This window comes from Rhamphochromis longiceps, linkage group LG7 (genome assembly GCF_057381845.1).
Source record: "Rhamphochromis longiceps isolate RC_006_pf linkage group LG7, R_longiceps_female_GT1.1, whole genome shotgun sequence".
In the NCBI taxonomy this organism is placed as follows: Eukaryota; Metazoa; Chordata; class Actinopteri; order Cichliformes; family Cichlidae; genus Rhamphochromis; species Rhamphochromis longiceps.
In genome coordinates, this window is record NC_140563.1 from 25,098,932 (window position 1) to 25,118,152 (window position 19,221).

Consider the following 19,221-nt stretch of genomic DNA (forward strand, 5'->3'; position numbering starts at 1 on the left):
AAGTATAAAGAAGTTTTGGACAGAAACATCAAAGATCTGTTTTTTAGTTGGCTTAGAAATAAAATGTAATTGATATGTTGGTACAGGTGTCCAGTATTCTGCTTTTTGTGATGTACTGCTCTGTGTGTGTGTGTGCGTGTGTGTGTGTGTGTGTGTGTGTGTGTGTGTGTGTGTGTGTGTGTGTGTGTGTGTGTGTGTGTGTGTGTGTGTGTGTGTTTAGAAGGAGGTGGGTAAATCCAAATATATCATTATCTGAGTCAGATGTCAACAGTCACTACTAGTCCCAAACATCATCAGTCAAGCTGTAATACATTGACTCTTATCTGTGTGTTAATACAAGGTTGGGACAATCGCATGTTTGAAGAAGTCAAATTTTGACAGCCCCTACAGTAATTCCAGGTGTAATAGTTAATTCCTCACCATTGCTGGGAGACAGCAGTATAATCTTATCTATAAGCTCAGACAGTAAACTTAATCTAACAGGTGTGATTCATTGACCATGCAATACCGTGAGAAAAAGAACATCGAGCTGGGGTTTTTTCCCATGTCACTTTGCCTAATTAATTATCCAGGTGTTGTCACTATACTGGAAACTTTGCTGGAAACACAACTCTGAACTCTTGATGAGATCAAATCAGATTCTCCCCCGGCTTTCACCTCTTCCTGGAATGTGCCATTCGCAGTTGAATGGAATGGGTGTTGCCTTTCTTTACTGCTGGCAGGGTGCACATCACCTCATTAGAATGAGAATCACACAGACAAACCTATATAACCAGAGCGCAAACTGGCATTAGAGGTACGGTGACCCATAAAATGTCACAGAGGTCAATGATTAAGCCAGGCAGTCGAGCAGAGTTCCCCTCTTCTAGCAGTGAGAGGCGTCGCCCATTAATCTTTACAGACGTAAAGACCGATGAGGTGATATAAGGCCATTGTGAGACCCTGGGAGTCTTCTTCTGTCCTTGGAGAATCAAATTCCTCACAGTAATTCAATTCAATGTTATTTATAAAGCGCCAAATCAAAACAACAGTCTCCTCAAGGTGGTTTATATTGTAAGGCAGACCCTACAATAATACCTACAGAGAAAAACCCAACAATCATATGACCCCCTATGAGCAAGAACTTTGGCGACAGTGGGAAGGAAAAACTCCCTTTTAACAGGAAGAAACCTCTGGCAGAACTAGGCTGAGGGAGGGGCGGCGCCATCTGCTCCGACCAGTTGGGGTGAGAGAAGGAAAACAGCAGAAGACATGCTGTGGAAGAGACAGAGATTAATAACAAGTGCGATTCAATGCAGAGCGGTCTATTAACACATAGTGAGTGAAAAAGGTGACTGAAAAGGAAAAACTCAATGCATCATGGGAATCCCCCAGCAGCCTATGCCTACTGCAGCATAACTAAGGGAGGATTCAGGGTCACCTGATCCAGCCTAACTGTATGCTTTAGCAAAAAGGAAAGTTTTAACCCTAATCTTAAAAGCAGTAGTTTATTCTAGTGTCACTGCCTGAGAGCACAGCATGATGGACACAGTCACTCAGCCTTGAAGCAAGCAGTTTTATCAACAAAATGAAAAACAGAAACATGCATGCCGTGTGCAGGTACACAGAGTCTTGTAAATGAAAGTGTCACATGATTCACTATAATACATTAAAAGGAGATGTTTGATTATGAAAGTCACCTTAAAGTGTAGAAAATGAACTCTTTTGTATTAAATTGTTTAAGAAATCTTAATATGCAGAAAGTAAATGATAAACAATCTTTTGCCACATACAGATATCATGTTTAGTAACTGCCTATGAACTCCTTTACAGCGTATCGGTGAGTTGTTTGAGAAGATCCAGCAGGAGAGCAAAGCAAATGGACACCTGAACGGTGACCCCGGGCTATTCTTCACCAATCTCTATGTCACCCCTGTGCTCAGAAACATCAGCCTGCACCTCGACAAAGGCCAGATGCTCGCTGTGGCTGGATCCACTGGCTCAGGAAAGGTAGGATTTCAGTCAAATTAAATTCTGGTTAGGGAGTCACTGGAGTCTGACCGATATGTCTTTCTGCTTTTTGTCAATATATTGATGTTGGTAAATAATTTTAATTTAATGGACAATAAATGCAAATTAAAGAAGAGATGGAAGAAACACCCCTCAGCCGTATTAGATGTGTTCTTGTGCATAATCTATCTGTCCTTAAGAAGCTACTGTGCAACTTGGCAACACACGTTTGAAACAATAGTAAATGAATAATGTAACAATAATGCAACAAATTGAATAAGGCAAGTTTATTTGCAACCTTCACTGTCATAATAGCTTAATATTGGCTCATAAATAATTACATGCAATAAATGCCAGTTTCCCTTGAGCAATGAAAGAAACATGATGACTCACTCCATATTCCTTGAGTTGAGAACACAGTTAGATGAAGAAGAATAAAGTGTGACCATGCTCTCCTGTTTCCTTCAGAGTTCCCTGCTCATGATGATTCTGGGAGAACTGGTGCCAACAGAGGGTAAAATTAGACACAGTGGTCGCATTTCCTTCTCACCCCAGACTTCTTGGATTATGCCAGGGACGATTCGTGACAACATCCTGTTTGGCCTGACCTATGATGAATACCGCTACAATTCTGTTATTCAGGCCTGCCAGCTGGAAGAGGTACCTTTATTCCTTTCATTCCTTTCATTCTCTTTCGCTGCTTTTTCTTTGTGTCTTTTGTTTTGCAAACATGGAATTGTATTTGTCTTGTTCAGTCATGGTGGCTGTAGCTGTTCATGCAGAATACAGATAACCTGGTACTTATTGCAAAAAACCACAAAGTAACATGTGCAGTTCATGCATTACTAGCAGTGCACCCAAGTGCCGGGTTTTCAGTTTTGTTGTGTTTTTTTAAAGCAGCAAGTTCATGGGTACAGCCTGGCCAGTGCTCTGCTAATGGCTTATTTAGTTAGTTACAAATGCACAGCTGTGGCAGTACAAATTACCAATGCTACGTGTGCTACTGCTATCTTGGATAATTATATAATTAAATCAGAGTTGGTGGGGCTACTCTGGCTTTCCACCTTTAGAGGCCATTCCAGTAAAAAATTCCAACTGGGATTTAAAAAAATTCTGACTGGAGAGATCAAATGGAATGCCCACATGTTTATGGTAATTTGGTAAACGTAGCTTTTTCCTCTGTGTTTTAACACGTGAAATATGTTTGTAGCCACTGAAAAGAAAAAAAAAAATCTCCATTCTGGAAAACAAAGGTTTTGTCTTGGAGCACCTTTATCTCCTCTCTTAATGTCAGGCTGCGCATTGTGTTGTGGTTCTTTGTGTTCTGATTGGTTGGGATTTTTTGTAGTTAGGGTTATTTTGCCACCTGTTGCTTTGGCTCCTTTTTTCTTTTTTTGCAGTGTTTTTGTGTGCTTGTTTTCATGTGGGTGAAGATATTTTCAAAAACCTGCTCAAATGAATGTGTATTTTTTTTCTTTTTTTAAATTACAGCAGAAAATTTCTGTTTTAAAAATATTTATTTGTTTGGAATTAGCATAAGGGAGAGTTTCATTGTTTAGGCCACTGCCCAGAGGTCATGGCCATGGCTGAGTGGAAATGTAGATGGACTGAGAAGTCAGCAGTTTCACTTTTACATTCAGTTGTCTCTTTGGCATAACACAAGCACGGGTCTGTCTGTGGATCAAGTGACAAACGTTTGCAAAGTGAGGATATTGTCATGATAGTCCTGTCGTGACTACACCTTCAGGCTTGAAAACTTTGGACTCTTGCACTAAAACCTCTGCGTCAAGCTGCAGATCCAGCTATTGCCACATGTTTGAAGTTCATAGTGAAATTACAAGCAAACAAGTGGCCATAATGGGACTTCCTAAAAATGGCAGCCACACTGGAAGCTGACCAGAGGTGCATACTATTCAGAGCTTTCTCAGAATATGGATGATAATAGTTGTTGGCATGTAGCAACAATTTGACAGTGTCTTGATATTTTGATACTTTTTAACCACTAAGATAGCTTCTTACTGGTAAATAAGAAGAACTGACCAGACTGCTGTTCTCAGAGGAGAAGAAGTAAACTGTCAATGAACTCAGGTGACAAGATATCCCTCTTTATGTGGGACTGCACAGCATTTTTATTACTTGTCCCCCTTTTCCAAATCTTGAGACAATGTCCCTAATTTTTGGCTGATTCTGCTGAACATGCACATTTCTAAACTCTGGTTTTTACACAATGTATATCAAGTGAAGGCTTTTTAACCATAGTCAGGAGAAGATTATCTTGTCTAATGCCAAACCCATCAGGGAAAGTTACAAATTCCCAGAAATCACAAGCTTGTTTTGTCAAATGTGAAGGAGAGTACCATAAACACAAGTATAAAGAAAATAAGGCACTATAAAAGTAAAACTGAACTGAAAATGGCAGTATATTCTGAGAAAATGGTTTGCTTGAGTAATTTGTCAGCTTCGCACAGGGAGGGAAGTGTGTGGTGTGAGGTGACATGTGTGTCGTCATTGGATTAAAATTTTTAGATATGGTGCCAATCTGCGCATACAGCCAAGCTAAACCCCCAAAACTCTTAATAGGAAGGAGATAAGCTAAGAAAAATACAAAAAGAGAATATGGGAGTATAAACAAACAATTGCACGAGACCAAGAACAAATTTCAGACAACTTTTTTCCTTATTGTATTGAATCACCAATATATAAAAATAAGCTTTCACCTGTACATGCTACATGACACTCTGATAACAGTTTATTTTTTAAATTAAAATTAAAATGATGTGTTTGTCCACATTTAGTATGCTGAGATCTGTTCACCCTACTGTAAACATATCACAAGCTGAGTCACTGAAAGTATGGCAGCATTACTGGATTGAAAATGTGACTACATACTAAAAAAATCTGTTTTCAGCAGAGTGAAATCTTTGCCAGCTTTTTTTTTTTTTTAAGTCTTTTCTTAGTCAGTGATCTGATTCTCTCTGCTAAGCTGCCTGTGTGGAGCCACTGCAGGGCATCGCGATGGCTCAGGTTTCACCAGTCCACATTTACACCAATTATGTGTCCCACAAACACAAATACTTGCATACTTGCAAACTCTATGCTTGTCTCTAACTCTGACACATGTACTCTCTCATAAAGCCTCAGTGTTGAGTGACGGACCTCCAGCAGAATAATGTCTCCTCTGTTACTGTGGAAATCTCACATTATGTCACTGGGATGCAATACAAGCCTTTCAGCTCACAACAAGCTGGATGGACGAGCATTGGATCTGAGGCAGTGAGATTTAAAAAAACAAACAAAAAAACCCCACACAAACACAACTTAGAAGTGTCAGTTTTTGAACATACATTACTCAAAGGTTTGGTGTGATTTTGCTTTCTGATTTGTTGAATATATCCATGGCATCAGCTGGAAGGAACACCAGGTAGTAGAACACACAAAAATAACTTCCATCAAATTTCATTTTTCTGAAAGTTGTCTCAATGCAATGCCAGAAGTTAATAAAATAAGACCCTGATATGCTACTATACTATACTATACCTATACTACTCCATATGGAAACATTAACTGTCTTGGACCAGTGCAGAAGCAGCAGGACAGATCTGACCCTGAACAATAATTAAATGCACAAAGGCTGATGCTCCAGACACTGAAAACTGATTCCTTCTTTCACTGAAAAAGTCATTTCAAGCTGTGCTAAACTGATCAGTTAGACTTTTAGCGTGACACATTAGCCTTGGCTAAAGCAATGTGCAAAATATAAACTACTGTAACGTTCACAAGAACCAGACGGTTGGGGTCTCAGTTTGTCCGTTTATTCGGCACATAAGCCAGCGGGTTGTTAACTCAGGGGGAAGCGCTCTCGAACTACACCTCTCTTCAGCCTGGCACACACACAGAACAACCAGGTCCCCCCACCCCTTCCTGTACACCACCCTCACTACTTCCTGCAGCCCAACCAAACATGAATCTTAAAGGAACAACAACAGTGTGCAGAGAAAACCAACATGTCACTGTCCAGTAACACTTAACCATCGTTACACTGCCCCCCCAGCAATAAGTTCCTCGTCCCCGAGGGAACGACACAGTCTCTGAGGCGGGGCGGTAGCCTACGTTCCCTCCTTGACCTCCCTAGCCCCTGAGGAGGACGCGGAGCTTCGGGGCTTTGGGGTGAAGAGTCCGAGGGGGGGGAACGCAGCCCCGGTCGGGGGCCCCTCTGAGCAGGGTCATGGACGCTCTGTACACGTCCCTCTGGAAAGGAGGGGAGGGACTGTCCTCTGTAGGGGGCCATCCGGTCTCTGTGCAGCGCTACTATCCTCCCCCTAGGAGGCAACTGCACCCTGTAAACAACCTCCCCCACTCGCTCTAGGACGCTGCAAGGCCCCACCCAGCTGCTATCCAGTTTAGGACACCGTCCCTTCTTCCTCTTTGGGCTGTAGACCCACACCAGCTCCCCAGCACGGAAGTGCCTCCCTTTAGTGGTGATGTCGTAATTCCTCTTTTGGCGCAGGCCTGCCTTCGCCAGCTGCTCTCGGGCGTAGGAATGTGCAGAATCCAGCCGGTCCTGCAGCTTCCTTGCGTAGTCCCGGCCCGGTGGTGCCTCTGGCGCGTCCGGGGGTTTCCCAAAAGCCAACTCTGCAGGAGTTCTCAGCTCTCTCCCTAACATGAGCAGGGCAGGCGTACATTGGGTGGAGTCCTGCACTGCCGACCTGTAGGCCATGAGGGTAAGGGGAAGATGGTAATCCCAGTCCCGTTGGTGTTCTGAGGTAAGGATGGCTAGCTGCTGGGCCAGCGTCCTGTTAAACCTTTCCACCAGCCCATCGCTTTGGGGGTGAAGTGGGGTGGTGCGGGTTTTCTTAGTCCCAAGGCGTTCACACATGGCAGCAAATACCTTGGACTCAAAGTTACGCCCCTGGTCACTGTGGAGGGTCTCTGCTGTTCCAAAGCGGCTGAACATCCCCTCCACTAATACATCAGCGACCGTCTCAGCCTCCTGATCTGGGATGGCGTATGCTTCCGGCCACTTGGTAAAATAGTCCATGGCCACAAGAACATAGCGGTTTCCTCTGTCTGTGCGAGGAAATGGGCCCATGACGTCCACAGCTACTCGCTCCATTGGGGCTCCTGCTGGTTGCTGCTGAAGCTGAGCCCGGGACTGGTCTTGTGGCCCTTTGTGTGAGGAACATGCATCACAGCTGCGGCAAAAGTCCTCCACATCCCTCCGCTGTTGACCCCAGTAATAGCCCTGGCGGAGGCGGCGAAGAGTCTTGGAGACCCCAAAGTGGCCAGAGCCAGTGCTCCCATGGCAGGCTCCCAGCACAGCTGACCTCAGCGACCTTGGCACCACAACCTGCCACCTCTCCTCCCCCGTGGCAGGATCCTTCCAGGCACGCTCCAACACCCCCTCCTTCAGCCTGAGAGCTGCAAACTTGGCCCACAGCCCCCTGGTACAGATGGAAAACCCAGTGACCTCATCCCAAAGGGGTTGCTCCCCCTTCTCCAGCCACTGCAGGACCGGCAGCAGGTCTGTGTCTTGTTCCTGCCGTGCCCTCCACTCCGCTGCATCCACCACCAGAAGAACCCTGCAGGCGAGCTGTGCTGCTCCGTCGTGAGTTCCCGCTCTATTTCCTCTCGCTTCTCACAGTAACGGCAGCCAGCTGCAGCACATGGGCGGCGAGAGAGGGCGTCTGCGTTAGAATGGTGCGTCCCTGCTCTGTGCTCCACGGTGAAATTGAAGGCTTGGAGCTCCTCCAGCCAGCGAGCCACCTGTCCCTCTGGCTCCCTGAAAGACATCAGCCACTGAAGGGCAGCATGATCAGTTCTGACAACAAATGCTGTGCCGCACAGGTAGTATTTAAAGTGTCTCACCCCCGCCACCACAGCCAACAGCTCTCGTCGTGTGACACAGTAGCGCCGCTCGCTCCTGTTCAGGACCCGGCTGAAGTACGCCACCACCTTCTCCCCTTCCGGTCCAACCTGCGACAACACCGCTCCCAGCCCCACATTACTTGCGTCAGTGTCCAGGACAAAAGGCAGGGCGGGGTCAGGGGGGGCAAGGACTGGGGACTCTGTCAGCGATCTGCGGAGGGTGTCGAACGCCTGCTGACAGTCCTGGGTCCAGATGAAGTCACGGTCCTTCTGCAGCAGGTGGAAGAGTGGTGCGGCTATGGAGGAAAAGCCCTTCACAAACCTCCTGTAATAAGACGCCAGTCCTAGGAAGCTTTTGAGCTGTTTCTGGTCTGCTGGTGTGGGCCACTCGGTAATGGTGTGAATTTTTTCCTCCAAAGTGCTGATGCCCTCACGACCCAGCTTGTGGCCCAGAAACTCCACCTCCCTCCTCATGAAGTGGCACTTGTCGGGATGCAGCTTCAGGCCTGCAGCCGCCACCCTCTCCAACACTTGTCTCAGGGCATCCAGGGCAGCATCAAAGGAGCTCCCGTGCACTAGAAGATCATCCAGGTAAACCAGACACCGTTGCCGTGGGACGCCAGCCAGCACACTGTCCATGAGCCTCTCGAAGGTCGCAGGAGCGTTGCAAAGGCCAAAACTCAGGACTTTGAACTGCCATAGTCCCCTGTTAGTGCAGAAGGCTGTCTTCGGTCTGGATTCCGGGGACAGTGGCACCTGCCAGTAGCCACTCCGCAGGTCCAGGGTGGAAAACCAGGAGGACCCGGCTACTAAGTCGAGGGACTCATCAATCCTGGGAAGGGGGTAAGAGTCTTTCTTCGTCACTTTGTTGAGTGGTCTGTAGTCCACACAGAAACGCATCCTAGGACTTTTTTTCTTAGGCACCATCACCACCGCGGAGGCCCACGGGCTATCAGATGGTTCTATGATGCCCGCCTTCATCATTTCACACAGCTCCCTGTCTGCAGCCTCCTGATGAGCCAGGGGCAGGCGGCGGGGGCGCACTTTAATAGGCTGGGCATCCCCGGTCTCAATGACGTGCTCTACCAAGTGTGTCAAGCCAACATCACTTTCTTTCAGGGCAAAAATGTCACTAAACTCTTTTAGTACCTGCCATAGACTCTCTTGCTGCTGTGGAGTCAGCCCCTCACAGTTCTTTGACCAGATACTCCTCACTGCTGAGAGCCTCTCCTCCTCCTCCTCCTCCGCTCGCTGTTCTGCTGGCGGGTCTGCAGGGGTCTCTGCGGTGGAGGTGGACGCCGCGGCAGATGCTGTGCAGACCGGGGGAGGAATAAGCGGCACCTTCTTCCCATCAGGGAGTACGAGGAGGCCTTTGCCTAAGTCCAGTACACCACCAATGGCTCGTAAAAAATCCAGCCCAAGGATGCAGGCGTCCTGCACGTCAGCCACCCAGGCAGCATAAGACACACCGAGGTCCCCCACCTTGAACTGGAACACTCCCCTCCCTCTCATTGGGGCCAGATCACCGGTCACAGTCTTAAGTTGCACATTAGTCGGTTGCACAGCAGCTCCGGTTGGGACAATATCGGGTCGGACCAGCGTTGCATTGGACCCCGTGTCCAGCAGGGCCGTACAGGACACCCCCGCGATCGTCACTGGAACATGGCAAAAGCCGCCAACCTGGGTCCAGCCCACAGCGATGGCCGCACCGGGTGGAGGTGGCGGTGGTGTGGGGATGTCGTTCTCCCAGGCCCGTGTACTCCCGCCTACACGGGCCCGTGGGCGTTTCCCTGAACCGCTGCAAGCTTGGGGCACTGCCTGATGAGGTGTCCGGGTTGTCCACATCCCCAGCAGCTCTGTGGTCGGCGGTGTGGGCCAGCCCGAGGGGAAGGCGACTGCAGCGAAGCCGCCTGCACCAAACTGCACAAGCCCGCTGGCGTCTCCATCTGTTCCACAGGTGCTGACACAGCCCTCACCACGTGTGCGTCATCAGCGCCCCCAGAGGATCCTGCAAGCATCTCCCTCTCCAACGCTAGCTCCAGGGCTGCACTGAGTGTGGCTGGCCGAGCAAGCTGAGTTTGCATACGGAGCTCTTTAGGGCTCAGGGCCTGCAGGAACTGGTCCCGAGCTAACTCCGCTTGCACTGATGGTGGCATGCTGTCATACGCCCTCCGGCAAAGGCACTCGATTTCATGGGCCAAAATGCGGAGGGGCTCGCCTGGCAATCTGCGTCTGTTGTGGAACTCCGACCTCAGCAGCACTGGTTGGTTATACTGCCCGAAGCGCCTCTGAAGTGCTCCGACCAGAGCATTATAATCTCCCCTCTGCTCCTCGGTCAGCAGCAGCAGGCATGCAGCTGCATCCTCACACAGACACAAAGCCAGTTGGAGAGCTTTATGTTCCTCAGACCAGCCAACTGCGACAGCTAACAGCTCGAACTGTGCGATAAACACTTCCCATGGCGTCTTGCCGCTGAACTTAGGCGTTTTTATATTCGCTGCAGCTTGCTGGGCGCCGCCATGTTTGTTTACATCACGTGACGGCGCGCCAAGCGAGGTCGACTCCTTCCCGCCGGAATCGCGGCCGCTGTGCGAACAGTTCCCGAGCCTAGTCAAACCTGGAGAAAATCCAGCCTCGGCAGACAGCCGCAGCGCCGTTTCCCTCACTCCATGGGCGGGCGAGCGCGGACGAACCTCCCTCTCCTCCGTCTCCTTCTTAATCTTGCCCGGCAACATCCTCGTCTCGTAACAGCAAGCGTCGCCAGCAACAGGGTGTCGGGCGTTCTGGGGTTCTTTTTTCTTTCTTCACTTCTGACACCAATGTATCGTTCACAAGAACCAGACGGTTGGGGTCTCAGTTTGTCCGTTTATTCGGCACATAAGCCAGCGGGTTGTTAACTCAGGGGGAAGCGCTCTCGAACTACACCTCTCTTCAGCCTGGCACACACACAGAACAACCAGGTCCCCCCACCCCTTCCTGTACACCACCCTCACTACTTCCTGCAGCCCAACCAAACATGAATCTTAAAGGAACAACAACAGTGTGCAGAGAAAACCAACATGTCACTGTCCAGTAACACTTAACCATCGTTACACTACATAAAATAAAAAACTACAACTTTTACTGAAATCAGTCGAGAAGCTCATGCCGTGTGTGGGACCATCATATTTATTGACTGCGGAGTCACATCTCGTGGCTGATACACAATAGAAAAACTCTGCCTTTATTTTGTATTTGAGGAGATGTGTCAAATGTTTGATTTCTTCCCACTGTAAAGCCATTTTAGCTACAAGAGTTTTTTGATAGTCAAAGGTGAGGCTTTTTTCTATTTCTAATTGTTGTTTTTTTTGTTGTGTTTTGTTATTGTTGTTACTATTTAACTGCTTTATTTTACAAAGCTGTTAAACAATTTGTTAACTTGGTCCTTTATACACTCCTATCCAGACAGAGGAAGCTATTTAAAAGGTAGGAAGTTTGAATGATGATAAACTTGTGCTGTCACTTCATTCCTGTTGCTGTAACTGTTTCATAATCACTGGCTGCCATATGTCTACGTGACAGTGTTCATGTGCCATCTATGCTTTGTGCTTTTGTTTAGTTAGATTTTTGAAAATGCCCATGAGAGCATATAGACAGGATAACTTTGAAAATGAGCTATAATCACTTTGAGGACTGCATTTGTTCTTTTTTCTTTATTCTTGGACATGTTTCATTGTTGCCCATTCATTCAGTGAGCAGGCATGAGGCCATCACTGCTCCATGAAATCAATGAGCTTCTTTATGAAGAAGATCGTCCACTTCATTTTCTGCCCTCTTTACAACAAGGGTGTCAAACAGTTTAACCGAGTGGATGGCATCAATGGCCAGACAGAAACATTTTTTTCACAGGCTTTCATTTCTTGTAACACTTTTGTAACAGCCTGTGACTAATGAGCAAGTGACAAGTAATGCGAGTATGGGTATTTTTACTAATGCCAAAAATAACAAAGGTAAATAATACATCTTTCCATTATGTTCTTGTATATAGCCTGTGTAGTAGGCCTAAAATTTACAACCGAAACTTTGGGTAGGACATTTGAATAAAAAGTTAAAATTGATTTTCTAGTTTTCCAAAATCACAACACAGATGATGTTCTTTGAACACAGAGATCACCTTGCAAAGAGATGCTTGGTAAAGAAGTTCTGAGTCTTCCACCTTTTGAAATTGCCTGCTGTGCCGTTCTGTGTTGGTTAGCGTGTAAGCTCGCAGGTGTGTGCAGTGACTGTGCACTTGTCTCTTTGGTTTGGTGGTGTTGCAGTGCAGACCACAGCTGCATCTAGGAGGCCAAAATTTGTTGAGAACCTAAACTAATAAAAGGACTGGATTCAAATTTAAGAAGGGCTGAATTTGGTCCACAGATCTTGAGTTAAGAGTAAAGATAACGGTACATAAAAATGAAAAATCCAGAGGATAAAAACAAGGAAGTTGAGGTATTTATGTGCCAGTCTAATGTGTTATACCCACTCTTTCCCTGTTTTCCTCTCCAGGACTTCGCTTTGCTCCCCGAGAAAGACAAGACGTATCTTATCGATGGAGGGGGGACCCTCAGTGGTGGTCAAAGAGCTCGTCTCTGCCTTGCCAGGTAGTTTCTGTCACACCTGAGCATCTGTCAGCAGGCCTCATTCACTCTTGTTTGTCTGTCAGCACAGACTACCTTTGCTCATTAGTTAGGATTTTGGTTCTTTTTTTGTATCAACTTGTGTGTTTCTTCTGTAAATTCTACATCATCGCTGTAGCACTTCCATAGCAACAGGTTACATAAAAGAAATATCATAAAACATTAAGGACATTAAAATAACCCTCTAGCTACAGTATATGTGTCCAGCAAAAAGAATAAATATCAGTGTACTTAATCAGAAGCTGCTCAGGATCACAGATCACTCATGTGTGTGTTGCTGTCTGCTTTTTATGGTTTCTGTGGCTTTTACAGCCCGAGCTTTATGGCTTTTTTAAATCTCTGTGGATCAGCCAGAAACTCTCATGTTCCCCTGCATTATTTATTGGTTTAGTGTGCTAACGTTAATTTGCAGCCACTCCTTGACTTTTTTAACTTCTGCTATCAACATAGCTATTCACTGTGACTGATATATTCCAGCTTCTCTTCTTTGCCTTTCTGCATCTTATACTTTCTCTAATTTTGTTTGTTTGCTTTTTTGTTTTTTTAAAGCAAATTGGAACATTTTCTTTACCTTCCTTGTTATCTGTGACCTAATATGTGTGTTTCTCTCTCAGGGCTGTGTATAAAGATGCAGACCTCTACCTCCTGGATGCGCCTTTCACCCACCTGGACATCGCTACAGAAAAAGAGATCTTTGAAAAGTGCGTGTGATAACAGAGAGTCTTTCATGTAGAGGAGGTCGGGGTGATTAGGCTAAAAATTGACCTCAAAGTCAAGGTTAACACTTGGTGTCTCTGAAAATGCTCTTTTCTGTTGGGAGTCATAACTGCTTTATAACAATGTAACCTTCTCAGGAAATGTGTTTCTTTCTTTTTTCTTTTTATAGAGTAACGCTTTTATGCTTGGATGGTCTTTGGTTAGCTTCCATTTTGGAAAAGCAGACAAAATTGCTTGTAAACTTTTAGAGTTGTGAAATGTATTTATATATACACTCTTATAATGTGTGTATATATAAATACACATTCATATAAATATCCATATCACTAGCTCGATATTTATAGTTTCTGGTAATTATAATTTCTATTCTGCATTTGTTAGAAAGAAATAAGCCCTTCTTTGTCAGACTTTTTTTTTAAAGTGCGCATTTTTATCCACACACAGCTGCATCTGTAAACTTATGGCCTCCAAGACTCGTGTCGTAGTAACCAGCAAGTTGGAGCATCTCAAGCGTGCAGACAAAATCCTTCTGCTGCACAATGGAGATTGTTACTTCTATGGCACCTTCTCAGAGCTGCAGGCCAAGCGTCCAGACTTCAGCTCCCTGCTTCTTGGTCTTGAGGCTTATGACAACGTCAATGCTGAGCGGCGTGGATCCATTCTCACAGAAACTCTTCGCAGGGTTTCAGTTGATGAAACCGCTGGTTTCCGTGGCCCAGAGCAAATTCGTCAGTCCTTCCGACATGCACCAGCTCAAAGCCATCCTCTAGGTGATGGCTACCCTGAAAAACGCAAGCAGTCACTCATCCTTAATCCTCTGGCAGCTGCCCGCAAGTTCTCCTTCATTGGGAATTCTCAACAAACCGGAAACACAACAGTGGAAGACAGGTCTGATGAACTCCCAGAGAGAAGATTCTCTGTAGTGCCTGAAGATGAACAAATAGAGGAGGCACTTCCGAGGAGTAACCTGTACCATGATGAGTTTCAGCACCTTAGCGGGCAGCGGCGCCAGTCTGTCTTGGAGTTCATCACCAGTGCTCGCGGCCAAGAGCGCAGAGAGCAGATGCAGTCATCTTTCAGGAAAAAGCTCTCCATCACACCGCAGTACAGCCTTGCATCAGACCTGGACATTTACTCCCGCCGCCTGTCCAAGGACAGTGTTTATGACATTAGTGAAGATGTGGATGAAGAAGACATGGAGGTAAGGCTTTTTAACATATTATCCTCTTATGTCTCTGAAAATGATTATGTAAAAATATTTTCACAAACTGTGCTATGTACCAAAATCAAGAAATTATTGTTAAGTGAGCCACATGGTTAAAACCCATCTATCCTGTTTCTTGACAGCAATGTTTTGCAGATGAACGTGACAAAAATGTCTTTGAAACTACCTCATGGAACACTTACCTACGCTACGTAAACACCAACAGGAACTTAGTCTACGTCCTCATTTTCATCTTCATTGTCTCTGTCATTGAGGTAAAAATCAAAGATTTGGGGTTTTTGTGTTATTGTGTGAATTTAATTAACGGCATTTTGTTTTCTTTTCACAAATAGGTTGCTGGCTCTGTCCTCGGTATTTTTCTTATTACTGAGTAAGTCCCATGTTTCATGTTGCCTTAAACAGAAAATGATTATGATTCTTCTCTTTGTCTTTGGATAGTCAGCTAGTGTGCTCTGAGCTTTCTGATCATGTTAACTCTAAATACTATTTAAATAGTATTTACAGACCTTACTGTAAATCACTGGTTTTCCACTGGCTCCCAATCTATAGCCAGGTGGACAAAATAATTTGTTGTAAATCATAAACTTGAGTACTATGGTTAAAAGTACATTTACACAAATGGGGCCCATGTATACAGTAAACAGACTGATTCTTATATAGTGCTTTTCTACTCTCCTGAGGCACTTAACATCCCACATTCACACAAGGACTCTTTTCTATGCTGTTTTTTAAGTTACTAACTAACATTCACACATATTCATACTTTGATGGCTGCATCAGAGAGAACCTGGGGCTAGTAGTCTTGCCCAAGGATATTTGGCATGCAGACAGGCAGGGTTTGAACCACCAGTCAGAAGATGACCTGCTCTACCACCTGTGCTACAGCCACCCAACGTATGGTGACAAAACAAGCAGATTGTGTCATTTATTCCTTCCAGCATCATCAAATAGGAACTTCGAGTCAATTTATCAGAGATGTCCGAGGCTTATAAGGGTGGTCCTTGGACGATTTCTTTCGCTGTGCACATTCACATGCTAACGAGTAGGGGACACATGCATGGCTGTTGCGCTGTAGTGTGTTGGCTTGAAGAAATAAAAAACTAGCACATAGACATCCACATGGATCAGAAGTTCACCCTCTGATCAAATCCATGTCAAATGGCTCTAAGTGAACTTGTGTTTAGGTCTTATATTTCTTTTCACTTTTCTTATTTTTCACTGGCGGCTGATTTTAAATGTGACAGTAGGTTTAAATGTACTTATTTTTTGTGTTTATTTGTTTATTTAATTGTTTATTTCTTACATGTTAATTACTAGACAAAGACAAAGCCGTCCATCTTTAGGTTACAGTGAGGGACGACGAATTCGCTCTGTTCATGTAAATCGAGTTGAAAAAAAGTACTATAAGTGTAATTTTCTCTATCATGAGCTGATTTAACTGCTGCTTTATTTAATCGTGTAAATGAGAGTAACCAAAAGTGAGCAATAAAAATATCTGTTTATTAACATCAGTAATTTACATTTAGAGGTCACAATTATGCAGAAATCACTAAAAGGTAATTTTGTGATCTATTCTATAATGAAGAATTGCTCCATGTAACATTTATTATACATTCCTCACATCCAACAGTGAGGTCTGGAGGGACGCCGCCAATCCTTCATCGCCCAACTATATTGATGAGCAGCACCCCAATGCATCGTCGCCGCCTGGCCATCTCGGTGTTATTATGACACCCACCAGTGCTTATTACATCATCTACATCTTTGTAGCCCATGCGGACAGTATTCTGGCCCTGGGATTCTTCAGGGGTCTCCCTTTAGTGCATACATTACTGACTGTGTCCAAAAGACTGCATGAACAGATGCTTAGCTCTGTGCTGAGAGCCCCCATGTCTGTGCTCAACACGATAAAAACAGGTGCTTTGCTTTTTTACTTTTTGAGTAAAACAGATTTTTACTGGTTAATGGCCTAGATGATGTCACTAAATAAATGAATGATGGTAGAGAATCCCTGTAGAACAAAATCTGATTATCAATGCTGATTATTAATATCTTCCTTTACTACAACACCTTCATACTTTCGCTGTCCTCTTTCAGCCAGGATCGTGAACAGGTTCACCAAGGACATGGCCATCATAGATGACATGCTGCCATTGGTGCTTTTTGACCTCATACAGGTATTTATCCAATACTGTGGATGATGATGCAGAGTTTTTGGAACTGCAAAAAGTGACTGAAAACTACTGCGACAAATATTCCCTCTTTCTTCATTGTAAATTGATTAATGGGGTGCAATTGTAAGCAGAATAAATAAATAAATGACAATTCAATTTCAAAATTCAATTTCCTCAATTTATCCTTTAAATTTTTGAATCTTGCCCTGGAGAAATTGGACAATGTTTTTTATTCCTCTGTAAAAGTTTTACAATCATATTATAATAAAAAAGAAAGAAATGATTAAAAACAAAATGAAAACATGCAGTGAAAATAAGAACAGGGAAACTGAAAACATCTTTTTTTTAAAGCCAGAAATACCAAATAATAATAAGTCTGCTCATATCTGTTATTAACATATTTTCCCAACACCAGGTGTCATTGATCGTCGCCGGTGCCATCTTCACTGTGTCCATCATAGAGCCATACATCTTCATTGCTGCTCTCCCATTGGCTTTTATCTATGTTTTCCTCAGGAAGTACTTTCTACGAACTGGACAGCAACTCAAAGTCCTGGAGGCTGAAGGTGAGCATTGGAGAGTTGTTGGCCGTTAGAGATGACAGTGGTTTTAGGTTTTAGTGACTCCAGCAGTAAATGTAAAATGTAGAAAGGGGGGGGAAAAGAAATTTGCTGTAGTTTAATAATATGTTTAAATATCTTTCGAGATAAATTGTCTAAATAACCTATGTAAGAAAAGAGGCTAGAAAAAATGAGAAAAAAACGTTGCTTCTTCATAAAGCAGAATGGTATTATTTAAATAGTTCTTACTGCTTTGTATGTGATGTATTATTAGGCATATGTCTGGGTGCTGTTCTTTAGCTCTGGCTCTTGCAGACTTTAATCCTGAAGATGAGTTTTTATTTTCTTTTTGAGGGGAGGGAAAATGGGCTCAGAAAAGAGTAGAGAAATGAAAGTGAGTAGTGACATATATCAGTAAAAGTGAGAACATAATAGGAAAACCAATACTGAGAACAGAGGAAAAGGGAGGCTTCCTCTGAGAAGGAACCACAATCAGTGGGCAAAGCTGGCAGATGGCTTAGGGGCCAAAAGTCACTGAAACATGAAAACATGAGAGAGGAAGAGTTGAGTCAGAGGACAGGGTGTCTCAGAAAGAGAGGAACAGTTTTCTTCCAGTATTGAGACTTGGATAACGTTCATATTTGGTTGTTTTCCTTTGAGCTCCTCAAGACATCAGAAAAGATTGTTGGCTTTTGGCTTTAAAAACCAAGCCTACCTGCTGAATAATGAAAGTGTTTATATTAGTGAAGATTTTCAAAGCAGTGTAATTTTAATCATTTATAATCATTACAGTCTCGTGGGGCTTACAGAGATCAAATCTACAGGAGTCTGTCTTTATTTACTACACTTTTTCTCAAAGTCAGATGCTTGTAATAAATGTAACAGAGAAATCTGTTTGTTGTCTTCATATTACAGTACAGTACATTTTCATCATGTACTGTGTTGCTAGTGGCGGCTGTCCATCTTTAGCTTCAGTTTAATGCACACATGAACAGTAGATATTGTGTCATCAACAACCTCATTAAGTGCACTTAAGTAAAGGTCACTTTCAAAACTTCTATGTAATAGAAATGTAATGGGTTTAAAATATTTACAATTAGTATCTAATATAGAGACTTACAATACAACACGATACATATAAATTCATTTTAGTTTAGTGGTCATAAGTTGAAGAACTGCACTGTTGCTAAAGGCCGACAGAGCAGAAGAAAGGAGGTTTGTACAGTCAGAGGATGAGGAAGCTGCTGACGATGTTGCCGCTCTGTTTTTTGGGCCTCTCTGCTGTGCCCTCGATTCTGTCACTGAATATGTGTTTCAGTGATGACGCTGAGATGTTTCCGGAGCTGCTGAGAGCTCACTGGGGTCAGAGAAATGAGCTGAGCTGGGATTTCCTCCAAGCCCATCCTGGTGTTTTACCCACTGGATTCACAGGGACAAATTACAGTGGAAATTATGCTCTGTTTATACTAGTCAGACATGGCCATTGAATTTTAATCTTGAAGAAATTATTGTGACCATAAAGACATAAGATGTGCAAAGAAGGGGTTGCTGCTAAAGTATAACTTTTCCAGGTTGATTCTTGTTTAATGAATTTATATGTATTGTAGTTTTCTAGTTCAGAAGTGTTACCTAACTAAAAGGTACCAAGTAGTGAAATTAAATGACCTTTTAGAAATTTAGTTAGCAGTTTTTTTTATTTGTCAGTCTGATATCTGATATGTAATGCAGGGATTGTTTTACAAAGTAAGTGCTTATACATTAAGAGTTTTAAAGTCTTTTCTTTTTTCTTTTCTTGCAGCTCGTACCCCGATCTTCTCCCATCTCATCCTCTCACTAAAGGGTTTATGGACAATTCGGGCATTTGAGCGCCAGACCTACTTTGAGACACTTTTCCACAAGGCTTTGAACACTCACACGGCCGCCTGGTTCCACTACCTGTCTGTTCTGCGGTGGTTTCTCTTCCGCTGTGACATGCTCTTCACCGTGTTCTTTACTGCTGCTGCCTTCATCGCAACAGGAAGCAACAGTGAGTG

The 19,221-nt window shown here is 44.2% G+C and overlaps 1 protein-coding gene across 1 annotated transcript in view; it reads left to right on the forward strand.

Moving 5' to 3' along the window:
- Window positions 1-19,221, forward strand: part of cftr (CF transmembrane conductance regulator) — a 47,743-nt gene that overhangs the window by 15,386 nt on the left and 13,136 nt on the right. Inside the window, exons 10-20 of the mRNA XM_085412991.1 lie at window positions 1,813-1,989; window positions 2,458-2,649; window positions 12,382-12,476; window positions 13,127-13,213; window positions 13,674-14,430; window positions 14,577-14,708; window positions 14,787-14,824; window positions 16,085-16,371; window positions 16,552-16,631; window positions 17,044-17,194; window positions 18,987-19,214. Coding sequence (XP_085269117.1) covers window positions 1,813-1,989; window positions 2,458-2,649; window positions 12,382-12,476; window positions 13,127-13,213; window positions 13,674-14,430; window positions 14,577-14,708; window positions 14,787-14,824; window positions 16,085-16,371; window positions 16,552-16,631; window positions 17,044-17,194; window positions 18,987-19,214 — 2,224 coding nt within the window. The remainder of the gene's footprint in view (window positions 1-1,812; window positions 1,990-2,457; window positions 2,650-12,381; window positions 12,477-13,126; window positions 13,214-13,673; window positions 14,431-14,576; window positions 14,709-14,786; window positions 14,825-16,084; window positions 16,372-16,551; window positions 16,632-17,043; window positions 17,195-18,986; window positions 19,215-19,221) is intronic.